Source organism: Bolinopsis microptera, chromosome 5 (assembly GCF_026151205.1).
Source record: "Bolinopsis microptera isolate Bmic1 chromosome 5, MBARI_Bmic_1.0, whole genome shotgun sequence".
NCBI classification, from domain to species: domain Eukaryota; kingdom Metazoa; phylum Ctenophora; class Tentaculata; order Lobata; family Bolinopsidae; genus Bolinopsis; species Bolinopsis microptera.
Window position 1 is genome coordinate 1,593,909 of NC_087076.1, and position 25,596 is coordinate 1,619,504.

General features: G+C 37.4%; 3 protein-coding genes and 1 long non-coding RNA gene across 5 annotated transcripts in view; 1 reads left to right on the top strand and 3 right to left on the bottom strand.

Annotated features, from left to right (window-relative positions):
* Window positions 1–74: 74 nt before the first annotated feature.
* LOC134815244 (uncharacterized) lies at window positions 75–9,180 on the bottom strand. Its single transcript, XM_063823758.1, has 8 exons — window positions 9,030–9,180; window positions 3,927–4,022; window positions 3,598–3,723; window positions 3,153–3,242; window positions 2,658–2,779; window positions 1,924–2,313; window positions 892–1,014; window positions 75–685 (listed from the first exon to the last, which is right to left on the bottom strand). Exons 1-8 carry the CDS (start codon window positions 9,103–9,105, stop codon window positions 551–553), a joined length of 1,158 nt encoding a protein of 385 aa, XP_063679828.1. The 5' UTR covers window positions 9,106–9,180; the 3' UTR covers window positions 75–550.
* Window positions 9,181–10,750: 1,570 nt separating this feature from the next.
* On the bottom strand, window positions 10,751–12,517 carry LOC134815837 (uncharacterized). Its single transcript, XR_010160311.1, has 3 exons — window positions 12,212–12,517; window positions 11,979–12,030; window positions 10,751–11,114 (listed from the first exon to the last, which is right to left on the bottom strand). It is a non-coding gene; the product is annotated as an uncharacterized LOC134815837 (long non-coding RNA).
* A 3,147-nt stretch (window positions 12,518–15,664) lies between these two features.
* LOC134814926 (lipopolysaccharide-induced tumor necrosis factor-alpha factor homolog) lies at window positions 15,665–20,623 on the bottom strand. Of its 2 annotated transcripts, XM_063823270.1 has the most exons (5): window positions 20,520–20,623; window positions 20,366–20,395; window positions 17,753–17,830; window positions 16,767–16,818; window positions 15,665–16,578 (listed from the first exon to the last, which is right to left on the bottom strand). In XM_063823270.1, exons 1-5 carry the CDS (start codon window positions 20,619–20,621, stop codon window positions 16,475–16,477), a joined length of 366 nt encoding a protein of 121 aa, XP_063679340.1. In that variant the 5' UTR covers window positions 20,622–20,623; the 3' UTR covers window positions 15,665–16,474. The 2 variants fall into 2 exon arrangements, with proteins under 2 accessions (XP_063679340.1, XP_063679341.1); XM_063823271.1 differs by lacking the exon at window positions 20,366–20,395.
* A 1,493-nt stretch (window positions 20,624–22,116) lies between these two features.
* The window catches only part of LOC134815910 (sperm-associated antigen 6-like), a 99,644-nt gene continuing 96,164 nt past the window's right edge, over window positions 22,117–25,596 (top strand). The window contains exon 1 of the mRNA XM_063824516.1: window positions 22,117–22,120. The gene's annotated coding sequence lies outside the window, so the exon portion shown is untranslated. The remainder of the gene's footprint in view (window positions 22,121–25,596) is intronic.

Sequence of the window (25,596 nt, forward strand, 5' to 3'; positions counted from 1 at the left end):
GGGGTCCAGCGCGAATCCAATTAAACCATTTATATTGAACAGAGTAAGAGACAGCTATTATATAACGAAAAAATATCTCATAATCAATATTGGATAGGTTTTGTATTTAAATAGTCGGCAAGTTCATAAATTTTCTATGCAATCGTGCAGAAGCCAGAAACTCTCGTTGTGGGAAATTTGATTAATTGCAATATAACTGTTGAAAGCAATAACATATGAAATCATTTAATTTGACAGGCAAAATGTGGTGGCCGCATTTTAAACGATCAGGTTAAAATCGCTATAACAACATTGACAGTTTTCGCTAAAGAGTTCTATTGACTTATACAGTTAAAGTATCATGATATAGCAAAAAAGATCCCAAGATATTGAAATTTATTAAAACAGCTTATTAAAAGTCTGGCCATAAAATGTCAAATTCGAAGAACTCGTACAAAATTCCTGAAAAGTAACCAATTTTATGGTTGATAACTGAGCATTTCTGGGAAGATATTTAAACTAACTGCATGCCATTAAATGATCGTAATTCGTATGTGGCGTGTAACATTTGCTACTCGAAAGCGAGTGACAGAAAGCAAGAAGCTACAAAACCCTCTTTTCCTCGACAATCCACAGCTTCCCACCAGTCAGAATTAACCTGCTCTTTTATCAGCACCATCTGTCCTCTTTTCAAACTTAACAGATTCTGAGGATGGAGGAGTATTGTATCGTGTCAGGTCACTACTACTACACGTGTCAGGTCACGTGTCAGGTCACGTGTCAGATCACTACTACTACTACATAACTACACGTGTATTGTTGCATATCAGATTTATATCCCAATTATACTTCGACGCATGTAATGTGAAATGAAATTTGTCGCAATAAATTGTTGGCTAAAATATGGCTCACTTTGCCCGGAAGAACTGTTTGGCTGAGGTTGAAGCTCCATTCAGTCTGGTACACCTGCTGGTAGCTAAACTCGCCCCAGCAACTTGGCACATCTTCTTCAAGCACCTTCATCATATCTTCCTCCTGGCGAAGTTTAGCATTAATTTTAGCAGTCAAAATGTTACTGTTTACATTTTTTTCAAAGATAATACTAAATTGCAATCTCAGACTACTGTATGTGATTTTTTTGGTCCAACGGTAAACATTTCTGAAACTACTTTTAAACTTGACTTAGTCTCCCCGGCAACAGAATAAAAACACAACAAATTTACCAAAAAGTGACCCTTCGCTGAAGAATATTTCCGCTCGCTAATGGGGCTGAAACTCGCGATTTTTAGCAGGGTTACAGCATTTTTAGAATTTTCATTGAAGTAAAGTTTTTAAATAACGTCGGAAGTGAGGGAAACTATACGTTAGAATAAGAGTGCAGCTTCAGGTAAGTTTTACTGCGACGTTACTTAGCAGTTAGTATAAACAGCTTTCGACTAGCGGGTTTCTTGTACATTATAACGACACATAAGTTCTAAATTGAGGACCCTAATATGGTTATATTAGTGACAGGTCGTCACATTTAATAAAACAAGAGCTGAGCCATGGCCGCATTGTACTGTGAGATCAGAATTTGACTAAGAAAGGTATGCGACACCAGGGTTATCCCACTAAAAATGTACTTATAGTATTTTGATCGGACAACAACAATAACTACTATTAGTTTTCAACAATAACTTCTACCACCACCTCTATTAGTTCTCAACAATAACTACTACCACCACCTCTATTAGTTCTCAACTCAGTTTGATTAACGACATATACCACTCTCCACATATTATCCCTGTCCCAGAATCAGTACCTCTTGAGAATGTATTGTTTTTGTAAATTAGAGCTTTAAACATTACGGTTACTTATAAATCAAGAGGCTTGCATATATAATGAACATATATTATGGCAGACGAATTAAATTGTCTACCTTTATGGTAGAAGGTAAGAAGGTACCTTGATTATCTCGCTGAATTCCGGAGAAGGAGCCTCGTTCCTTTTTTCAGACACGTGACTCAGTTGACTGTCAGTCCTGTTTAGTGACAGTTGACTCTGTCTGCTGTCCGAATGTGTCACACTCCCACCCTCGCTCTGTAACAGGTCTTGACTAGCGAACGAGACGCTTTTTGACAACTCTCCAGTACTGTGACTTGTGGCAAACGACCCTGCGCTTTGCGTAGAATCGTCGATATCTTCAAGCGCCTCATACAGCATCTCATCGTCTTCTTCTTCTTCGGCGTAAGACAAAACTAATTCGTTATCCTTCGAGACGGTAGAAAGTTGGCTTGCTTTGTAAGCTTCAAACCACTGTTGTCCTTCGTCCACCGAAGGAAATTTTACCGTAACCTGAATGTGGTCAGAACTTTATTGAACAAATCTTAGGAATGATTTTTCCTTTAAAAAAGGAGAGACAAATGAAGTATGAACTATTATGCATAAAAGAGATCTAAAATTAAATACATATACTGTATAACATGTATACCATGTATACCATGCATACCATGTATACCATATATACCATGTATACCATGTATACTGTATACAATGATACATGGTAGTATACACTATACAATGCTACAATGGATTTAGGTCACACAGCTAATTATAAAGTAATTTTCCCCACTTTTTTTCAACATTATCCGATAAACTCCAGATTCTGGATCAATAAATAAAGAAAAGTAGGCATGTACCACTGGATAGGCGAGTTCAGTGATGGAGTAAAGGTTGCCATGCTTCTTCCCATCTGGAATCATTTCGACATGAGCAGCATTTGTCAGAACCATCTGAGCTTTAAGGGGCTTTTTCTTGGAACCTGAGAATATTCAAGGCTAGTCAATATTGTTATTTAATTAATAATCAATAATTAACAATATTTGAGTCATACATTTTTGGTCCAGGCTTATCGCATTTTCTCCTTTATTCTTCGTTATATAAAATATAGATAAAACTACACTGATTAGGTGACGTACATAATATTAATTATGTGTATAATAGTGGGGAGGCAACTTATAGATGTGTAGTACTGTGACTGTACAGTGTACACCATCTTCAATTCACTGTTCAATAAGCAAGCTCGGCTCCAAAGGGTGCATTCACTGTAAAACCTTATTAAATTATAAAAGTAAAATTAAGTACGTAACTTACGAATCTAATTCAAAGAATCTAAGTTTAAATGTGTAATAAACCTGCAAATAATGACAGCCGATTGCCGTGCGCAATACAGAAGTTCTTGAGAAGCTTTTGTCCTTTGATCAGTCCTTTGACCTCAACATTCCCTGTAAAGGGACATTGTATGAGGGGATTTTGATGGAAGTGCTTTGAGCAAGATTTGGTGACAGATCGCGGTTATGAAATCATTTATGAGACAAAATTGTATAAATTTGACGAAAGCTCGTTCGAGCTTATTGAAATAAGGTAGCCAAAGTAACTTTCCTGCAGTCGTTTGTGGTCGCAATCTGACAACCTTATATGTTTCCAGATTAGTACAGGGAACCAGGTTACCAGGTTACCAGGTTGCTACTTACCAGGTTACCAGGTTACCAGGTCCGGGTAACGAAATTGAAAATAGGTTGTCCTGTAATTTAAATTTTGACTCTAAATGGGCTCTGAATTTAATTTAGAAAAAGGTACCTCTCCATATGAAGTCAGTTATATCGTTGCTGGAGTAACAGTTGGCCGGAACCACCTCCCCATCACGCCTCGAGTCGAATTCCAAACATCCTTCAGGAGAAGAAGCTTCTTTCTCGGCTATAACGTCTGATATATTATTTCAGGGTAACAACTACACGCAGTATAATCGAGGAGTCTCAGCCAAAACAATTTACCCGATCGTGTCTGACAGCTTTACTCTCCATTAAAATTTTAATGACGCTCATTTAAAACAGATAAATTTGTCAAACTTATAAATTGAAGAACTCGTTATTTATTAAATTGTACGGACAGAATAGTATATAACTCACATTGGTCGAGTAGTCCAACAATTCTACTGGATATATCATCGGGAAGTTTCTTAAGTAGTTTCTTATCCCGGAGCTCTCCAAACAGCAGGGTCGCCTCTGAAATCGTAGTCACTCAAATAAATATTCATACCCCGGTCCATTAACCATTGTACTGTATACACCTCTAACTACAAGATACAATCACTATGGTTACACTTGTATATCTATAAATAGAGGGACCTGTTTGTGAACGGTGAAAATTAGTTGAGCAATTGTGAAAAAGTTACTAAAACGTGGGTAAGACAGTTCAACTGCACTATCACGCAATACTTCAGTTTGTTTGATTTTATACTTGCAAACGTTTAAATTTGTAACACACTCAGTGAAATCTAGATATTCGGCACTTTCCTTATGTGAAACTTGCAGGAGCAATCCAGATTTATAGAAATTGGAACACTGTCACAAATGCAACGGGCTGTTGATTACAAAATTGACTGTCCAGTGCAGTGTACAGCCATTAGTTTATGGCGATCTTAATTTCTTGAAGTTTCCTGTCCTCAGTAAACTTGTGGGTCGAGAGTTGGCTGATTTGTCAGAACAGAACAGCTGTTAGGACATCAACCTGTCAGGTGAAGTGCGGAGCGTGTGCGTCTAAATTTAAAGAGCTCAGCAGTATTTTCGAGCATGAACGGTGTGGCAAAGCATATGATATTCTATCTTTAATCATAGTGGTACTGTAGTGGTTAACTTGTTTAAGAGGTCTGATCTAAATTCTAATTGCTCTCGTGGTTTCTGGAAGCATTTGTTGGATATATCCCTAAAAATGCGATCCAAAAAATGTATGGCATGACAGGATGTCTCGCCTTATTAAATAATCAGCAGAACTCGAATTCTGATCCTTTTTATAAATTTAAGGAGAACAAAATATAATAAATATGTAAAATTTGATGACACTTCTATAAGAAAGTTTGTTTAACAATCTGAAGAAACTACGAAACATTGAGCACCGACTACATTTTATGAGATGAAGATCGACAAAATTGTAATATTATAAAAAATAACTTGTCCATCACTCATACAGCTATCATACAGCTATCATACAGCTATTATACAGCTATCATACAGCTATTATACAGCTATCATATAGCTATTATACAGCTATCATATAGCTATTATACAGCTATCATATAGCTATCATATATATAATATGTCCAGAAAGTTATGGGAGTCTCCTGTCATGTTTTAAGCAAGTTCGCTACTTCGTGTAACCGGTGACAAAACTCCAATTTCCTATATATAAGGGTTAACCTCGTCAAGTATTTAAACCCCAAATTGGAATAACGAGTACGAATACCAGAAACCACAGATTTATGTAATACAATTATTTGATTAGGCATTATTAGGAAGGGCGGTTGGTTACAATTGATGGGGGGGGGGGGTCCAACCCGATCAATTCCGATCATTCCGATCCCGATTTTGGCCTCATCAACCCTCATATCGGAAAAATCGGGAAAATTTAAATCTTCCCTCTGAGGTTTCTAGGCGATATAGGTAGCTATTTCTGTACTTAAATATGACAAGAAATCGATTGGTGGTGGTCCCAGAACTCCAAAATGGTATCTTGTTCCAAACAAGAATCGTTTCGTCCGAAAAACAACACAATGTCGAATCAACTCTTGTTTGACAGTAACATCCACCCCGGTCCACAATTGAAAGAGGTACGGTTGGTAATAACAATCGTAACAAATAGCGAACGCTTTAGTAACTTTTGATTTAAATTGTCTCCACAATTTGTCTCCACAATTTGTAACAGGCTATCTGCAGAAATGGGTAGCACGGTTAATGACTGGTCCTTTCTCAAACTTCCAATCCTCAGTTAGATACAAAGAATAGTCTACACAATTTTCAATAACATTAAAAGGGATGAAAATCACTTTATTTATCAAAATCTTTATTTATTATGTAACAACTTTTCCATAGTACTGGAGAGTAAAACTCTATTAAACAAAAAAATTCTCGAGCACATTTTGAGTCAGTAACAGTAACATGTCAATATGTTACAGACTCAAATGCGTTTAAAAACATTTTAGTAACAATAAATTGTGTAAACTGATGAGGAGGAGGAGGACTGAGGAGAAGGAGGACTGAGGAGGACAGATGAGGAAGACTGAGGAGGACCAGGACGAGCACTAGGAGGATGAGGACGAGGACTAAGGACGAGGACTAGGAGGATGAGGACGAGGACTAAGGACGATGAGGACGAGGACTAAGGACGAGGAGGAGGACGACTGAGGAGGAGGACTGATTAGGAGGAGGACTGATTAGGAGGAGAAGGAAGAGAAGAAGGAGGAGGATGAGGAAGAGAACTGAGGAGGAGGAGGAGAAGGAGGAAGACTGAGGAGAAAGAGGAGGACCGAGAAGGACTGAGGAGGAAGAGGACTGAAGAGGAGAGGGAGGACTGAGGAAGAGGAGCAGGATTGGTGGAGGAAGACGAGAAGGAGGAGGACGAGAGCGAGGACGAGGAGGAAGACTGTTAAAAAGGAGAAGGACGAGGACTGAGGAGGAGGACTGAGGATGAGGAGAAGGAGGACTGGGGGAGGACTAAGGACGAGGAGGACTGAGGAGGAGGACTGAGGGGATGAGGAGGAGGAGAAGGAGGACTTAGGGAGGACTGAGGAGGAGGAGGACTGAGGAGGATGATGAGGAGGAGGACTGAGGATGAGGAGGAGGAGAAGGAGGACTGGGAAGGACTGGGGGAGGACTGAGGAGCAGGAGGATTACTTAGGAGTAGGAGGAGAAGGAGGAGAAGGAGGAAAAGGATGAGAGGGAGGAGGAGGACTGAGGAGGAGGAGGGGGAGGACTTAGGAGTAGGAGGAGAAGAAGGAGAAGGAGGACTGGCGAGGAGGAAGACTGACGAGGAGGAGAAGGACTGCGGAGGAGGAGGACTGAGGAGAAGGACTGCGGAGGAGGAGGATAAGGAGGAGAATGAGGAGGAGGATGAGGAGGACTGAAGAGGAGGAGGATAAGGAGGGGAATGAGGAGGAATACTGAAGAGGACGAGGACTAAGGACGAGGAGGAGGAGGACGACGACTGAGGAGGAGGAATGATTAGGAGAAGAAAAAGGAGAAGGAGGAGGAGGAGGAGGAGGAGGAGGAGAAGGAGGAGGATGAGGACTGGGGGAGGACTGAGGAGGAGGATAAGGAGGAGGAGGACTAAGGACGAGGACGAGGACGATTATGAGGAGGACAGAGGATGAGGACTGATGAGGAGGAGGATGAGGAGGAGAAGGAGGAGGAGGACTGGGGAGGACTCAGGAGGAAGAGGATGATGACTGAGGAGGAGGATGAGGACTCAGGAGGAGGACTCAGGAGGTGGACTCAGGAGGTGGAGGAGGATGAGAAGGACTCAGGAGGAGGAGGACGACTATGAGGAGGACTGATGGGGAGGAGAAGGAGGATCAGGAGGAGAAATGAGGATGAGGAGGAGGAGGAAGAGAAGAAGAAGGAGAAGGAGAAGGAGGAGGACTGGGAGTAGGACTGAGGAGGAGAAGGGGATTGAGGAGGAAGGTGAGGAGGACTGAGGAGAAGGACGAGGACGAGGAGTCAGGAAGAGGACTGAAGAGGACTGAGGAGGAGAAGGACTCAGGAGGAGGAAGACTTATGAGGAGGAGGAGGAGGACATCTAAATGTTTTGTCTGTTTTTGTCCGTTTTTGTCCGCCCTACTTTTTGTCCGTTTTGAAAATACAGGGTACCGAACGGACACAAAACATGATCCCCCAGCCAAGCATGTGTTACGATACAAATGTACTTGACTATACATTTCAGGTGCAGTGTACTAGTGATTTTATGGTATGTTTAAAGACCGGACCACAAAATATAACCCGGTACCTAGTGTTGTATTAATACATAATAACAAGTAACAGGGATAAAATTAATGAGCAGAAACAATCGATCTCACGTCAAGAGGCCAAAGCACTCGGGTCTGGGAGTACATGACAACTCCAACTAGTAGTGAGCATACTAGCCCCTGCAGTGGAAAAACACATAAAACATACTATTGGAATGTCCAATTAGTTCGTTTTCTCATAACAATATAGCATATGTAGGGGTTCTGGTTGAATTATATCACTTCTGAGAGGTTTTAGAGATCGATTCTCTAAAATTTCTCAATTTTCCGATTTTTCCGATTCCGATTTTGGCCTCATCAACCCTCATATCGGACATCGGGTTGGACCCCCCCCCCCCCCCCCCCCCCCCCCAATTGATACAGATTCTTGAGAACACCTATAAATATTTATTAAATTTGGTTTTAAAATGTAATCTACTGATACTAATTTATTATTGTCGGTATCACAAATCAACTTATCGTCAGAGCACACCTCTTATCGTCAGCTTCGTGAATCGTGAAGATATTAAATTTGCAGACACTAATATAATATCAGATATTGATATAGCTACTTCACTCGCGTACTGACTTCTTGTAACGACTGGTAACTGTCGGGTAGAGGTTTGGTGACGAACGTGACTTGTCTCGCTGATATTTATCTAATGCATTTAAGTGGTACTCTTATTATCTTGAGAGCCGATAACACTCAACATCAAATCAGAGAGCAATTACATGGTAGGCCATAATTAACTTCCCAGTTCCCATATATATATAATGCGCAACTCTTGAATAACTCCTATTTCATGTCAGAATTGCACAACATTTTAAGCGGTTATAGACATGGGCCCATATAGGATTAGATTCCCAGAAAGTTTGCAAATCACACATCACAGTGGGTGAGGCCTGTCACCGTGAATTGTGAAACAGGGAAAAAAGAGGGAGTGACAAACCACATCCACTAAAGTATACCCAAATCGTTACCTCCTGAAGTTTTTGTGCTATTCTGAAGAGAAATACGTTATTTAAGAGTTGTACGTTCTGGCCCACCCTGTATCAATTCTGCAGAAATCAGGAGTTTACTGCATCTTAAACTGAGCCATGATTGTCCCTGTTTATAATTATATTCTCACGATACTAACCTCTCTTCGGCCGCACCTTCAATCATGTAACTCATATACATTAAATTTCTAATATGTAATAACTTTGGAACGGTGATATTTATTTAAAGCACAATTACCGTTGTAAAACTGTTCAAGTTCTATGAAGCTGAAGTTTGACATTTTCCTCGAACTTATGTATGACTGAAAAGTCATTATAGCGTTACTCGTGAAATTTAGTATTCAACGAAATGCACAAAAGTCGAAATGATACGAAATATTATCACTCGATTTAACAATGACATGGCCAGTGAACACTAATATGCGTACTATGATCAAAATATTGAAGTATCAAGTTTCATAGTACAGACCTACAGTGATTACATTAAGGGATCGTTCACATATTACGTAATCAGCCGAGGGGGAGGGGGTTTCCAAATGCTTACGGTTGATTATGGGGGGGGGGGTTGTTGATTACGTAATCAACATTTTATTTTTTACCCTCTAAAATAATAGCAATTTGACAATATTTAAATTGAAATTTTGAAATTGATCGGATATCAGACTATTATGGAAAGTAGTTTAGAAGGTGTTTGGCCGGATATGATAACAATGATAATTTCGGCTCGCTATGATCAGAGAATTCAGAGTAGCATCAAACGTAAAGAACAGTGTTTCCAGGGAAAAAAGTCAAAATGAAGGGGGGGGGTGGTTAGGCCATGATTACGTAAGATTGCTGTCAGGAGGGGGGTTGGGTATTGATTACGGTTGATTAAGGAGGAGGAGATGGGGTGAAAATTTCTAAAATATTGATTACGTAATATGTGAACAGCCCCTAACGACTTTCAACTCACGGTACTAAACAAAAACAACTGCCCTGCTTTTACTGAGCATAAAAATATAGAGAAGATGCAACAGAAACCCCTGTTGGATTCAGAAGTCGAAAACAACTGCGGAGGGAAAAATAATGTCCAGGAATGTATGGTTTGCTGAACTTGCTCCTTGAGTACCGAATTGAGGGTATCAGATGCGGTGCCTGTAGATGGTAATATTATACTCAATTGTTGTGTACTAATTCTACAATCTACTTCCTAAAACCACAATAAAATATACAATACCATGTACATTTTGATACCAATTCGAAGCATTATTATATCGGGTCTCTGAATAAGAGGTATCGACTGCAGCTGCCTAGGCATCAAACGTAGAGACTGTGTGTATCTACAAAAGTGGTTGTTTTTACAAGAGACAGGGCTTGCAACGTCTCTTTTTACAAGAGATAGATCTCTTGCTGATCTATATTTAGACAATGACACAGGTAAAAGGCCGAGTTCTTAAAAGGGATCTGCATTTAGAAAACCCACTCACTATATTAGCCACCCACGTAACAGCCGTGCGTATCTTGCGTATATCATTTAACGTGATTGAAATTTAATGCAAGATAGTTTATTACGTGGAGGTTGATCATATAAAGCGAGACAATATATATATATGGAACCGTGCGATTTTACTGACACCACGGCATCACTTTTAAAGCGACTTTCCGCAAAAACCACGGTAAAAGATATACAACTGAAACTTTTTTGACTGGGTCAAATGCTTTAATGGCCTTCAAATCAGCATGAAAAAATAAACAATTGGCCAAGGGATAATCATTTTAGAGCCCAAAATGTGGACTCCCAAGTGGTATCAAAAACGCGAATTAAATAGGTAATAATTATTTTAGTCTCTCGAGTCTTGACACCACTTTAGGGTTATACTGGTTCCTGCTAGTATATATAATATATACTAGCAGTATATATTAGTTTATTTTCACAGAGTTTAAGTAGTATGCAATCAATAGATACCGACAAAGCGAATATAATATGTAGATTGATAATCATTATTTATCAACAATCAATAAATATCCAGTATTAAAACAATTTTTAAAACATGCAAGTCTAATTTTTATATTAAAAACTGAGTGTAAAAAACGGAGCTGTTGATTTTAATTCTTCATTAAGGAGATCTGAGGTGATATCGAGGATTCTGGATATAAAAGTCTCCGATGTTGGCCTCAGTCAAAGTCTGATCTGTCAAACTGGAAACAGTAAACTGAACACAGTTTTCTATTTGATTATATTATAGAGCTGCTTTGCGTCCGAGGAATGCGTTACAAGCGGGACAGGAATGTGACACGTCTTTACAAGCGTCAATGCAGAACGCCAGGAAACAGAAGAAACAGCCTGAAAACAAAGGCCGTAATTATATTCATAAATTAAAATCAATATATTTTGTTGACTGGTAATTTGCGAGAATTTTCGGTGTTGTTCACAATTCAATATTGAATATTGGATTTAGGGGGGGGGGGGGAGCGGGGGATCATACACTCAGTATTGGACGTGACGTTGGGGTGGTGGGTTATATTTTCTTCCAAAACACAGTTAGTACTTTTGTACTAAGTGGTGGGTCTGCTGCTCATTGCCCAGAAAAAAGTTAGTACATGATACTAAGGGAGGGGGGGTGTCCAACCCCAAAAAAAGTTAATACATGGTACTAAGGGGGGGGGGGGGTGTCCAACCCCAAAAAACCCATTTTACCTCAAATTTCAATTTTGGGAATGGGTTTTTTTTGGGTTTTCATTTCTCATTTTGTAACTTTTTATCTAATTCGACTACATTGAAAACAAAATCCCTACTAAATAGTGGGTATAATTTACCCATTTCCCAATGTTTAATGAGCTGTTTAAAGCAATTTCTGGGTGGGTATCTTATTTTATATACCATGACACTGTTAGTACCGTGATTTCTCAACAGTTCGTACCGCAAAAACCAGCAAAAGGGGTGCGTGAGTGTCTTTTTACCCGAAAAAACAGTTAGAACAGCGAAGGGGGTGGGTGGGTCTTTTGAAAAATTCCACAATTACCCCCCCCCCCCCCCCCCCCCCCCCCAGTCCCCACCGGATTTAGGAGGTTGGTTGTAGCATATATAATGCGACAAGAGAAACGCCATCTTAGGATATATTATTTATTATATATAAGCGTTTTAGGAACGCTCAAGGAAATCTTAAATACATTTTCTCTAGAATAATTCTTATAATTATTGCTTTACCTATAATCCATGTCAGAAGTCCAATCTCGTATGTTAATCTTGTCTGGATTTGCTGAGCAAAATATTTCAAATTTAATGAGAAATTACATTTACAGTAGAAAACGAACTGTTGCAAGTTTTATGACTAATTTTGTTGTGAAACACATTGAAATTAAATGGTTCGTGCAAAGAGCAAAGCATGAGAACACCGAGCAAATGTTGCAATTAGCACATGTGGTAAATTAGACACTCACTTGCTGGCAGTGAGGACAGACCATAGCTACTGGAAACCTCCCAAACTGTACCGGTTGTATGATAACTGTTGTAGGCGCGTATCCTGCACCGTCTGCCCCTGGGTACGCTGAGACAGGCTGCGGCCCATATCCTGCACCGTTTGAGCCAGGCTGCGGCGCATATCCTGCACCGTTTAAGCCAGGCTGCGGCTCATAGCCTGGGTACCCTTGTTGCGGTACGTATTGTGCGCCGCCATATTGTGCTGTACCAGCAGGTGCGATGCCTGGGCCTCCTTGGTAGGGCGGTGGATCCATCCTTCAACCTTCAAAACTTCATTTGAATAGAATTACTATTTCGCTATTTATCAAAGTGTGCAGAAACGGGATCGATAGAAGTTAAAGTGAAGCTCTGATAGAAAAAAGCACAAGTAAGCTTGTCTTTAAAATCCTTATATTATACAAATTGTCTTTAAAATCCTTATAGAAATTTGTTGCTTCTGTCAACTTCTCAACTAGAAACCTATAAACTACTGCATGAATTATAGACATTCTAAATCAATCCAGAATTTCGACTTTTTACTAGTCGATCGATGTGCACACGTTTGGGTAACCCAGCAACAGGCATCGATTTGGAAACTGAAACGATGTATAAAACATACAACACATAGGCTGACCTATTGCAATATTAAAGAGCATCAAAATTCGAAATGTGAGATGGTAACGGTCACATGAGTAGTAAAAAAGAACTATCTCCATTTGGTATCTCAGCATGAGGTAATATAATACCGGCGATAACATTCCTCTGATTCATGACTTAACCGAATTTTGTTTTTACTTCTTACAATCCTATTTTTACCGGCTATTCTTTATCTAAGCGCACCTCTATTTATACATACTAGCAGGAACCCGTCTAACCCTAAAATGGTGTCAAGACTCAAGAGACTAAAACAATTATTACCTATTTAATTCGCGTTTTTGACACCACTTGGGGTACCAAATTTTGGGCTCTAAAACTCCTATTTCTTGGCCAATTTTTTAATTTTTTCATGCTGATTTGGAGGCCATTAAAGCATTTGACCCAGTCAAAAAAGATTCAGTTGTATATCTTTGACGGTTTTTGCAGAAATTCGCGTTAAAGTTGATGCCGTGGTGTCAGTAAAATGGCACAGATAAATATATATTATTAGTCAGCCACAACTATCAGTAAAACAACGCCTTGACTTCAAATGTCGGTAAAATGTACCTTTACAGTCATCCTGATATAAAGACATGTTAGTAAATTTATTCAAAATATCAATCAATCAAATAAAAGAAATTTAAAATTTAGAAATTTATGTAACTCAGCAATTCAAGTTATGGTTGGTGGAAATCCCAAATGAGTGGTAGAGGTGAGAAAATAAAATATGCAAGAAAAAAAAAAAAAAAAAAAAAAAAATATATATATATATATTTTGTAGCTGTACTCCTACACCATTAAAAGTCGGTGTTGATTAGATCTTCGAAATAAGTCTTTGCATCATATATATATATAATTCGAACAATTGAAACAAATCAAATTGGCGGGCAAACGATCCGTTTCATGATATGCATAAAAACAATACCAATCATCAGTGCCAAATAGAATAATGAATTGTAGCGCTATGACATGTTGCTCCTTTATAAAATAATTTTTATCGATCATGAAACATTTTCAAAATTATCAAAATTTCCAAAATTTCCAAAAAAACAGTTTATTGTGTCCGTCCCAATTTTAAAATTGTCTATGAAGTAAGGTAGTAAGATATCCTTGGCTTTTAAAGTTGTAAACTGCGTTGGCCTTCGTGTAGTGGTAGAGGAAAATTCTTTACTGAGTTCCGTGAAGCTGGTAGAATTAGGATCCGTATTTGAGAGTTAATTGTTGATTCTGGTTATCAAACGAGAGTGCTCAACAACGACGAGTCGAAGGAGCATAACTAATAAATAGTTGTTGTTTGGTTTCCCAAAGAGAGTGCTCGACTGCAGTTAAGCAGGAGCATTATAATTCGAACAATTGAAACAAATCAAATTGGCGGGCAAACGATCCGTTTCATGATATGTATAAAAACAATACCAATCATCAGTGCCAAATAGAATAATGAATTGTAGCGCTATGACATGTTGCTCCTTTATAAAATAATTTTTATCGATCATGAAACATTTTCAAAATTATCAAAATTTCCAAAATTTCCAAAAAAACAGTTTATTGTGTCCGTCCCAATTTTAAAATTGTCTATGAAGTAAGGTAGTAAGATATCTTTGGCTTTGTGTTTTTTTGGAAATTTTGGAAATTTTGATAATTTTGAAAATGTTTCATGATCGATAAAAATTATTTTATAAAGGAGCAACATGTCATAGCGCTACAATTCATTATTCTATTTGGCACTGATGATTGGTATTGTTTTTATACATATCATGAAACGGATCGTTTGCCCGCCAATTTGATTTGTTTCAATTGTTCGAATTATAATGCTCCTGCTTAACTGCAGTCGAGCACTCTCTTTGGGAAACCAAACAACAACTATTTATATATATATATATATATATATATGATGTTTCTTTTGGAGAAATCCAGTTTCAAGAGTGCTCTACCCGGGAGGGGAGCATTGTACAATGAAAACAACGATTCTACAAACTCAGAGTTTCATGCAAATGCAATCATCAGTGTCAGCACTGATGATTGCATTTGCATGAAACTCTGAGTTTGTAGAATCGTTGTTTTCATTGTATATATATATATATATATATATATCGTCTCGCTTTATATATAGTAAGATAACCGATGATCTTCAGAACCGATTTATTTTATTAAAAACTAGTCATTAATTAAGTGTTTACGTGTGTAAAATACAGTCAAACCCCGATTATTCGTACAGTTTGGAGAAAAGGGGAATCGGAGTAAATTAGGGTGTCTGGTAAATCGGGTTTCGGGTTTTGACTTTTGATTCCCAGTTGGATCACATCCTCTAAACACTCTCTCTCTCTCTCTCTCTCTCTCTCTCTCTCTCTCTCTCTCCCTCTCTCTCTCTCTCTCTCTCTCTCTCTCTCTCTCTCTCTCTCTCTCTCTCTCTCTCTCTCTCTCTCTCTCTCTCTCTCTCTCTCTCTCTCTCTCTCTCTCTCTCTCTCTCTCTCTCTCTCTCTCTCTCTCTCTCTCTCTCTCTCTCTCTCTCTCTCTCTCTCTCTCTCTCTCTCTCTCTCTCTCTCTCTCTCTCTCTCTCTCTCTCTCTCTCTCTCTCTCTCTCTCTCTCTCTCTTTATCTATCTATCTATCTATCTATCTCTCTCTCTCTCTCTGCTTGATATCAGGGTCTCGTTTATGAAAGAATTATTAATTAGACTTTTTAGGTTCGTATCGATTTTATTTATACTCATTTCCGCAGAGTTTGAGTAGCTGTTAACCAGAAAACCTGACCGATCAGTTAAACCAATAGTTATAACTCTGTGTAAACAAATAATAATCTTTTATAATAGGGAAACTAGAATATTATCTATGTAATATATGCAGAAATTAAAAAACGTACACTGTAACAGATTCAATCAAAACGGTAATATAAAAGCTTTCACCAGAAAAACCAACAAGAAATGCATCAGCTGACTTGAAAAACTGCAATTAACTTCCAAATATTAATTTAAAAACTTTGTATAATTTGCTTTTAGGTAAACCACTGATATTGATAGCATTTGCATTGTAAAGGTTTAAAACTTTACTGATTTTTTAACTGTAAATTTTCCCTTTGAAAAGGGGGAAATAAGAAATATTTTAAAATATTCTAATTAGCCACAGGGTAAGAGGATTTTCGTAAAATGTCGGTTTTCGTTAAGATCCACTTTATGTTGACTTCAAAAATTGCCAAAATAAAACTCTTAAAATGTAATCTGCACATATCTAGAGGATAACCGATCCAATCTTTTAATAGTGCGATATTTTCTTGAAATTCAATAATTGTTGTTATAATACAAACTTTCATTTTAAATAAGGACAAGAAACATTCTCCGTCAAGTATCTTTCGATTTAAACCAATTTGCAAACCAGCATGTAACATATTTAAAGATTATGATATCTGCTTATTTCACTTGACTAATATTTATAAAATCCTTTTCTACAAGATTATTTGATTTAAATGCAACTCACCATAACAACGAGCTAATTAAGCAAAGCTATAGCTGATTAATTTAACTAAGAATGTGCATCATTTTGTAAGTCTAGATACTATCACTGTTCATCGTTCATTAAAAAGGAACTCCGACAGAAAATTAGTCATTTGCTGATTTAGATAAGGTTTTTTCTTCCGAGAATGTGAGCGCAGCTTGGGCACACATGGACAGCATCTTTACAAGCGTCAATACAAAACGCACATATACAGATGAAGCACCCTGAAAATATCATTATTATTGTTTGATAAAATATCTGATTAAATTTATTGATAACGGACATTTCAGAACTCGAACTTTAACCCCGTGCCAACAAAATAAATGTATTTAGGTGGGTTTTGAAAAAAGAGTGCCGGAAGAGTGACTGATTGACTAAAATCGTAAAAATTACTGAATTGTGTAATGCTCACCTATTAGCCAGGTTCCAGTGCCAGTCTCGTAATCGACCCTTGATTGAACTAACTGAGAAATAATTAATCAAGTTGTTAAAATAATTTACCATTTCAAATACATAATACAATTATTACAGTAAAACCTCGATAAACCGTGGATTAACAGCCGCGGTAAATCGAGGTTTGCGGTAAATCGAGGTTTGCAGTAAATCGGGGTTTGCAGTAAATCGAGGTTTGCGGTAAATCGAGGTTTGCGGTAAATCGGGGCGCGGTAAATCGGGGTTTTACTGTACCTCGTAATTTAACCATCAGACTTTTTATAAACTCAGAAATGCAGCCCAATAAACCTAATCTTCGTACGTCAAATACCAGTTCAATCACATAACTTTTCAGTCTTTAAACGTTCTGGAGAATTACAAGGCACGCCCAGATATTTCAATTTGAACCAGAAAAAAAGGGATCAAATGGGAGAATTCGTAAGTCAAAATTTATCGGCTTTACCGAACGACAAAAAACGATTTTATAGTCTCCAATGGGCAATACACCATTTTTTTTTCAGGCATATAATATGTCATATTAAATTATTAAACACATTTAGAGTAACCAGACTAATTATGACTCTTGGTTGTGGAATTCAGTTCTGGATTGAAGGTGTTTCTTGAAGGTGCCGTGCGAATATTAAATGAATTTGCCACACCATTTATAAAAATGCAATTTATTGACGTGAAATAAAACATGTTTCTGGTAGAATTAACTTTAAGTAACCTGTCAGTATAATAAGCCAGACACTTTATACGATGTGCATTTCTTTTTATAGTAAACAATAACAGCAACGTGAGAAAGCCTTTCAACGTTTTAGAATTGCAGTTATTGTTTAATTTTATGTGAACAGGCTTTATCGATTCAGAAAGTCATTTATGTATGTAATAATTATCGTAAGTATTTCAAGATACGTCAAGCACATTGAAAAACATACAATATAATATAATAATATTAAGAAATACCTGTCGGCAGTTTGGACAATTCACTTGAACTGGGTACCGATCATAGTGAATGTTCTGGACGACCACAACTCCTGGTGCCTGGGACACAGAATCTTGGTTAAAAGCTTGAACAACAATTTATTTATATAATATGTGAATTATAATGGCATGCATACTGCATAGGTGCTTCGCTACGCAAAGTTATTCTAGACGTTTGTGTATAAAGGAATGCAGTGCATTGTACCCATGTACATGGTGGCGAGACAAGTTATAAAATAACCTTAGCGCTGACATCTCTTTATGTTATAGTGATTATTTTTCGCTGTTGATAATTTTCACAGAACAAGAATTCAAAGTGGCGGGGGGAGAGTAAATGGGCATCATTTTGATTGTTTTTGGTCAAAATCGAAAGTCATAGATCAGACCTATGTTTTTAATAAATGAGCGGGATTCGCGCATGGTAACAAGAAATGCGGCCGCTTTTCTTTTGTGGATGGCCGCTCAATTTCCCGATCTGTGATGGCGTATTTATCATATTCCATACAACCTGGGGACGGCCCAGTCTTTACTGTTTATATAAACATGCAAATATGGCGAAGTGACATGCCGACTGCCGAGCGCCGCCCAGTTAATATAATTCTATATTGAATTTGAAAATCGTGTATACTTCTATGTAACCATATGTTTATTGTTTATGCAACCTGACACGGATCTGTGCAAAATAGTAATACTAACTCAAAATAATAATAATATGCTATTAATTAGTGCCTAGTGGGATACGTACATGATGAAATTAATAATGTACTTGGTTGGTTCAGCGCCGCGCGCCAACAATTATATAATTCAGATTGTCACGCAAAATAACTTTGCGCAGGTAGTCACGTGGGCGATAACAGTGCTCGCAGGCACGTACGGTCGCACACTCGCACACACGGTCGCAAAGCTACCATATAAAAAAAAACCTCGATCGCTAACCCTTGTCCTTGACTCTTTTGTGCCTTCGGCACTTTGAGTCATGGATCGGGAAAAAATTGAAGATTTATTTGACCAATGTAAATGAATCCAAATAACTTTGCGAAAGAGGAACTTCACTGTTATTAATTAACACATGGCGAACGTCGTCCGCAGCATAGGACACTTCCTATACACATAATTATATGGGAGTGGTCTATATTGCGAAGGAGCAGACTTTTGTCATCAACGTAGGGCCGTCGGGCCACCTCATATATCCAAACCCAATTACTTATTCCCGACGATCTTTTTGCCTTCGGCAAGAGTAGGGAAAAAATTATAATTCAATGTCAAAGATGACAGGAATAAGAAATAGTAATGTGGAGGTTTTTAAGAAATTTGCGCAAAATACACGCCAGCACTGTTATACGAAATTCGGTAAAAAACCCAAAATCGCCATATTCACTGTTCAGGTTCCTTAAAAACCATGTTAAAATTGAGTTATTGAGATCAATATTGGATCTGCATGCAACGTCCGCTCAAAGTTTGCACGTGCGAGAAGGTGAGCATTTTGCTCATTCGTGATTTCGATTAGATTCTGCATATTCAGTCAGTGATCGACAGGTATGCTTACCTAAACACAAGGCAAAATTTCTAAATCGTTGAAATTACCTCCTTTTTATAAATGAAGTTTAACATTTCGACTTTGTAGACCCTCACTTTGTAGACCCTGACATTAAATGTTAATCAAAAAGAGATGATATTTGATCAAAACCCATAATTGGGTGGAGTGGACCGCTGCCAGTGTCTCTCTTTCCCAATCAAAAGGAAATGATATTAATTTGAATGACCGTCCGTAAATGCAAAATGATATCGAGAATAAATCAGTCGCTCGCTTTTCCCATTCATTTACAATTGTAATAGATTAAGAAGAACTACCCGAAAGCAGCTGTACTCGGGGGAAAAGCGAGCCCGATTTCATTTTGCATTTACGGACGATCATTCAAATTAATACCATTTACTTTTGATTTGGAAAGAGAGACACTGGCAGCGGTCCACTCTACCCAATTATGGGTTTTGGTCAAATTTGTAAATTACAAAGCATCGAATAACCCTTCCTACAAAGTTGGCATCACGCATTGCAAAATGCATCTTGCAAAAACATGCTTTCTGGTAGAAATTGCTAAATTTAACAAATTAATGATTAATTAAAATGGGGTGGTCAGTGTTGCCAAAATAATTTTAAATATACAGAGTATTATAGTAAAAGGTGGTTTTCCCGAAGAAATGGATTTATAGCGATACTCCTACAAAACGTTTAATCAAGTTTTCACAAACGTTCGTTTTTAAAGAAGTATATTTTAAAGAATTATTTGCTGTGGCCTGTGTGGTATAAGCAGAGAGAGTATCAGCGTACATAAAACCACAAATATGAGACAGAACACGCCGTGATATTATACTCGAGCTTGGCTCATTGAACACAGATCACTAATAAGAAACCAATAAGTAATTATAGCAGAGGGGGCGGTCATCGCCATAATCACCATTTCACCATCCATTTTTTGATATTTTTGGTATCGATGGTAAAAATCAAAAGTTTTGAATTTCTGGGATGAGTGGTAAAAATGGCGATGATTATTCCAAAACTTGGATATATAATAAAGCTAGGATCACACAAAATACCTGTTGCGGCGGATATTGCGGAGGATACGCCTGATTGTGTGAAATGTTATCAGATAATTGATTACTAAGCTAATACTAAATAAATCGGATGAAAACGAATGAATGGTTGAAAACGAATGTGGCAATGAAAAAGGTTATTAAATTAGTTTATAACCTGTTGAGGAGGAGGGTAAGCAGGTTGTCCTTGGGGAGGATAATCACCCGGGGGAGGGGGTGGTCCCCCTTTCTCAGCGTATGGTGGTGGTGGTGCAGCCATTATTTCCTAGATTTTCAAATATACGGTTAAGTCATTATATTATATTTATATGGTTAAGTCATGATATACGGTTAATTCTGTCACAATATCATTATGCATATATAATACATAATACATAATATGTAATACATAATATGTAATACATAATACATAGTACACAATACATAATACATAATAAATAATAAATTATACATAATAATTGTACATTACACATTACACATAATACATTACAAATTATACATTACACATTATACATTACACATTATACATTATAATATGTGAACTGTATAGAACCAGCCTCATAAAAGGGTATTTTTAAAACATATTTTATATTTAGAATGACAACAAGTATGGACTGTGTCAGTTTTAATCACAGCCTACAGGCCAAGTTTTATAATTTAATTACAGGGTGGACCAAATATTGTAAGAAACATTTAGACAAATATCTCCTCTTGAAGCCATTTAATCTTTAATTTGGCCTTAATAATGCAAGAATAAATTGTTCGACAATTCGTGGACGACTGATATGCTTGGTTAATAGCAAACAGGAAACAGGAAACCTGCACACTTGGATTAGAAGCAGATTAACAGCGAAGGAGTTTTGAATATAGATTTAAAACTGCTTAATTATTTATTAAATAGCGATCCCAGTACTCAACAGTTTGAATCAACGATGTTTATAGTTAGAAGATTTAATTAAACTTCAATAATTGAACCAGTTTAAGGTCGAACATATCGAAATTCGAAAATTTTCCAAGCTCGACTGTTTATGTTTAGCAGACTTCGTGGACAACTGCTCAACACCGAAATTGGCAGATTGACAGAAGTTTCTCTTGTCACAAAAATGAATCCTTATTTCTCCGGATGTCAAGGGGTAACGTTTCAGAGAACAAGCTTTGTTATTTGTCTCAAGCTCCAGAATTCTTGACATTCTTGACATACCAAATACCTAGAATATAGAAGATGGCTCTCGCATCGGAGTCATTTTGAAATGTGTGTTTAAAAATCAATGGAAATCGATCATTTATAAGAAGCACAAAATTTGTTTAACTATCCAAACTTCCTATCCTAAAGGAATTAAAAGGCAGCAGCTGTAAGTTGCTTTAACGAACAAAGGATAAGAAAGCCAAGATAAGACAAGATAAGCTTAATAAGAATAGTGAGTACATTATACATAATACGTTGATACAAACATGACCTGATAACAATAACATAGACTGAAGTAAGCGGATAATTACTCATCCCACAGGTAGACTAACACAGTATAACAAACAACAGCAGAGTGTATACATCCTGTAATAACATGGGGCTTGTGTTACAAAGTAAGACAAATTGAATTGTCCAATATACTTGTGTACATTCGCAAACAAATTCTCAAAATCGGTCTGGAATTGGAAGAATTTGGCAATCCTACAAGTCCGTAATAAAATCACCGTCTACAAGTTAAAGCGCTACGTATGGACAGAATACGGCAGTGCAACAAATAAATAAATAATTTGACTGTAGTTCCAAGAATAGAAGAATGCAGCCAGGTGTGATGGTAATTACACCATGGCTCAGGTGTTCTTGCTTCTGTGACTGGTACAGCCGTACAGGTCCAACACACTGCAGCACTAAATGTAAGAGCCAGGTAAGAGCCAGGTAAGAGCCAGGTAAGATCCATAATTGCCGTGTTGCTGTGTAATTCTATACTCGTCCTCAAATCTTCACATAACGTTTCACAGATAAAGTAAACGAATCGTTCAAGAAAGCCACAATACTACATATTATAGCGAGCAACAAATATTATGTTTGGTCACCATGGCAACAGTGGACTGTGCAACACATAAGTCATAAGTGAACAGGAGGCACACGATAAGTGGCTTATTTGAGGTTCGGAATGTACAGCTAGTGCCTCAACTTTAATATTAAATATTGATATTTGATAGTGTAACACGATTTAATCATATTACTGAATAATGTAACCAAGGAATCAAATCCAATCACTTCGATCAGGTAGAGTTTAGAGTATTGACCAACACTGACAGTAAAGAGATCTAGCAAGATGCAAGCAAAAGCTACTAGTTTGTTTGTCATATCACAACACTGTGATAATACATGTATAATTATATTGTGGTTAATTATATTCCTATACAACCGGTTATAAATGCTCAATTATCGTTACCATGGCCACAGTTACCACAATGCACTGGAGGTCTTTAATCTTGTCGTAACTCCATATAAAATCTGTTATGATTAACTCGACTGAAAGAAATTGTACATAGTTTTATAGATCTTCCTCAATTAGCGTTAAAAGCGATAATACAAAAACAAGAGTAATAGTTCAAGCATACGAAATGATACAGAAAAAAAACATGCTTTCCACAGCCATGTTGTGGACTTGTCTACAATGTACACAAATACATTGCTTGATTACTGATAGAATTTGTTTGCAAGCATCTCTCGTATAAAAACAGACCTTTCTGCTTATACAAACAGTTTTAGTATAACTTGAGCAAAACTTACAAAATACAGAATAAGCTATGTATATTGTATATTTTATATATTGTACAATAAAACACAATTTCAACAATCAACATCTTTTAAAAACGAGTCCTTCAAGAAGCGTCTATCGCATTACTTCATCTACATTCTACAATCTACAGGTTGTTACTTGTTATAAACACATAATACTATATATATCTCAGCTAAATGGAACATGGTCTCACATAAACGCTAAAGAAGCTATACTGTTTTGTTACGCCCTAAAAGCAAACACAAAAGCCAACCTTACAACACACCTAACAAATAGAGCATGAGAAACAAATAGAGCATGAGAAACTGGACCGAACCGGAGTGAGCTTATTCTCACATTCCAACGATTTACATCCTATTCTTAATAGTTGGTATGACGTATTTACCTCTCGTACAGACATAGGTAATTACTCATTTGTTTAACTTTTAAAAAGTAAACGAACGGATAAAATATTTGTAGAGTCTGAGATATCATGTAGATAATAATTGGATCTCTGGGGGTTATACCGGTACTAGTTTTTGTCAGGGGACAATGAAAATTAATTAAATACAATAAAATGTGGCTAGATATAATATTGTCATTATATTGAACTGATATACAAGAACACTGCACACATACAGCCCCAAGCTACAGGTACAAGGAAATGGGTATAACGCTAACATTGCTGAACAATAAAATGTACTCTAATGACCTGTCATTGATCCGTTACTTCCTTAGTCCTTCCATTTACCTGTACATTTGTAGTGAACCCCCAATTTAACAAATTAACGTGCCCAATCCACCTGGTGGCACGGTAAATCGGGGATCAACCGTGATCCTCGATCATTTGGAAGGTTCTTTCTTCCCTCAATATAAAATCGATTTACATACATGTGTTTAGTATGTGTTTAGTATTAAATCAACAGTCCAGATCCTAATTTCCTTCCACCAAGAGTTATACCGGTGCATCAGAACATGTACAGTCTACATGCAATAAATTCGTAACTCAAGACTGAGTTACTATGTATATTGTATACGGGCAATGGCCCATGCCATGCCATGTCATAAACTTATCAACACGACTGCGAATTTGGTAAGTCAATTTAGAAGATTTTTGTAAGCATGAAGCTAAGCATGCTGAAAAGATTCAAGACAATATTTATCTGGCTTCAAGGTTTCATAATGCCAGAATTTCGAAAAGATTTTATAAAAGGTAACCGGAACGGTCAATAAAAAAGAAACTGGGATTGATGTTCGAATATAACCAAATGAGTGATGAGCAGCACAGAGCACAACTGCAATCAATTATACTTTATATGAAGATCCAAATTGTCAGTTTGTTTTCCGAACTCTCAACTTTGAAAACTAAAACAAAAGAACCTACGATACTTGACGTCACATTAACAACAACACAAAGTTTAATAAGCTATACAGATCTGTAGTCTCACTGTACATTACAAGCTCGGCGCTGGTTAACTACATTGTACACTGGGTCATTACCACACAGCAGCTAAAGTTAAACGATTAACAATAAAACTGGAGCTAGCACATCAGAATTACATCAGATATAATACTAGAGTAAGATTTAATGAATTTCGTACACGGAATGTAAGGCTGGGAATGTGTGACCTCAACTAATTAAGTCACCCAAATACAATCTGAATCCTGGAAAAAATTGCAATGCTTAGATCACTATTTGTAAAACAGGAAGCAAAAGTAATTCTCCTCGCCTTGTCGAGATTTCGTAGACCAATGAAAACGTTTACAATACACGCACATGTAAATTGTGACGTAAATATAGAGGCATCAATCTGGTGAAATGTAAGAAGAGAAGCGCAAAATGGTATGCTCATCGTTCAAGGTCACATAGCAACGGGACAAAACAACGAATAATTTACATCTATGAAGCCTAACAAGAAACCCCTGGAGTGCCAGAATGCAGAAACTCGATATGAAGTCTGAAGCTGAGCTGAAGGTCACCTGTGCTCCCTGGAATGCTAGTGACATTCAGCTGAGCTTCATATCAGGTTTCAAAACGTCTCAGTGAGAATATTGCAGCAGAAGTAGTAACCAGGTGTATCGGGCGTATTAGATCATCATTTTATGAACCACAATATTTACAGTCCATCTTACTAAACGGTAGTAATTCGAGGACGATCCTTGTCCTAAATGTTGTGTATACAGTAAATGTAGTGGAGAGTCGGAGACAGTAAGGGTGAGGGGTATTAGCAATTAGAGTTGTAGGGCCTTATTCATGAGGGGCCGGGGATTGGGGAGACTTTTTATTTTAATTCCTTGAAATTTAATCTTCTAACTTTCTACCAACTGAACTTTTTAACTCGATACATGACGAATGACGAGATAAGGTAGAATCTGGATCACACGATGGTGTGATGTGTTCTTAGCAATACAAATTAATTCTGGTTCCTCGGTGAAACAAATTAAAACAAAATACATGCATTTTATACACAGACAATAATC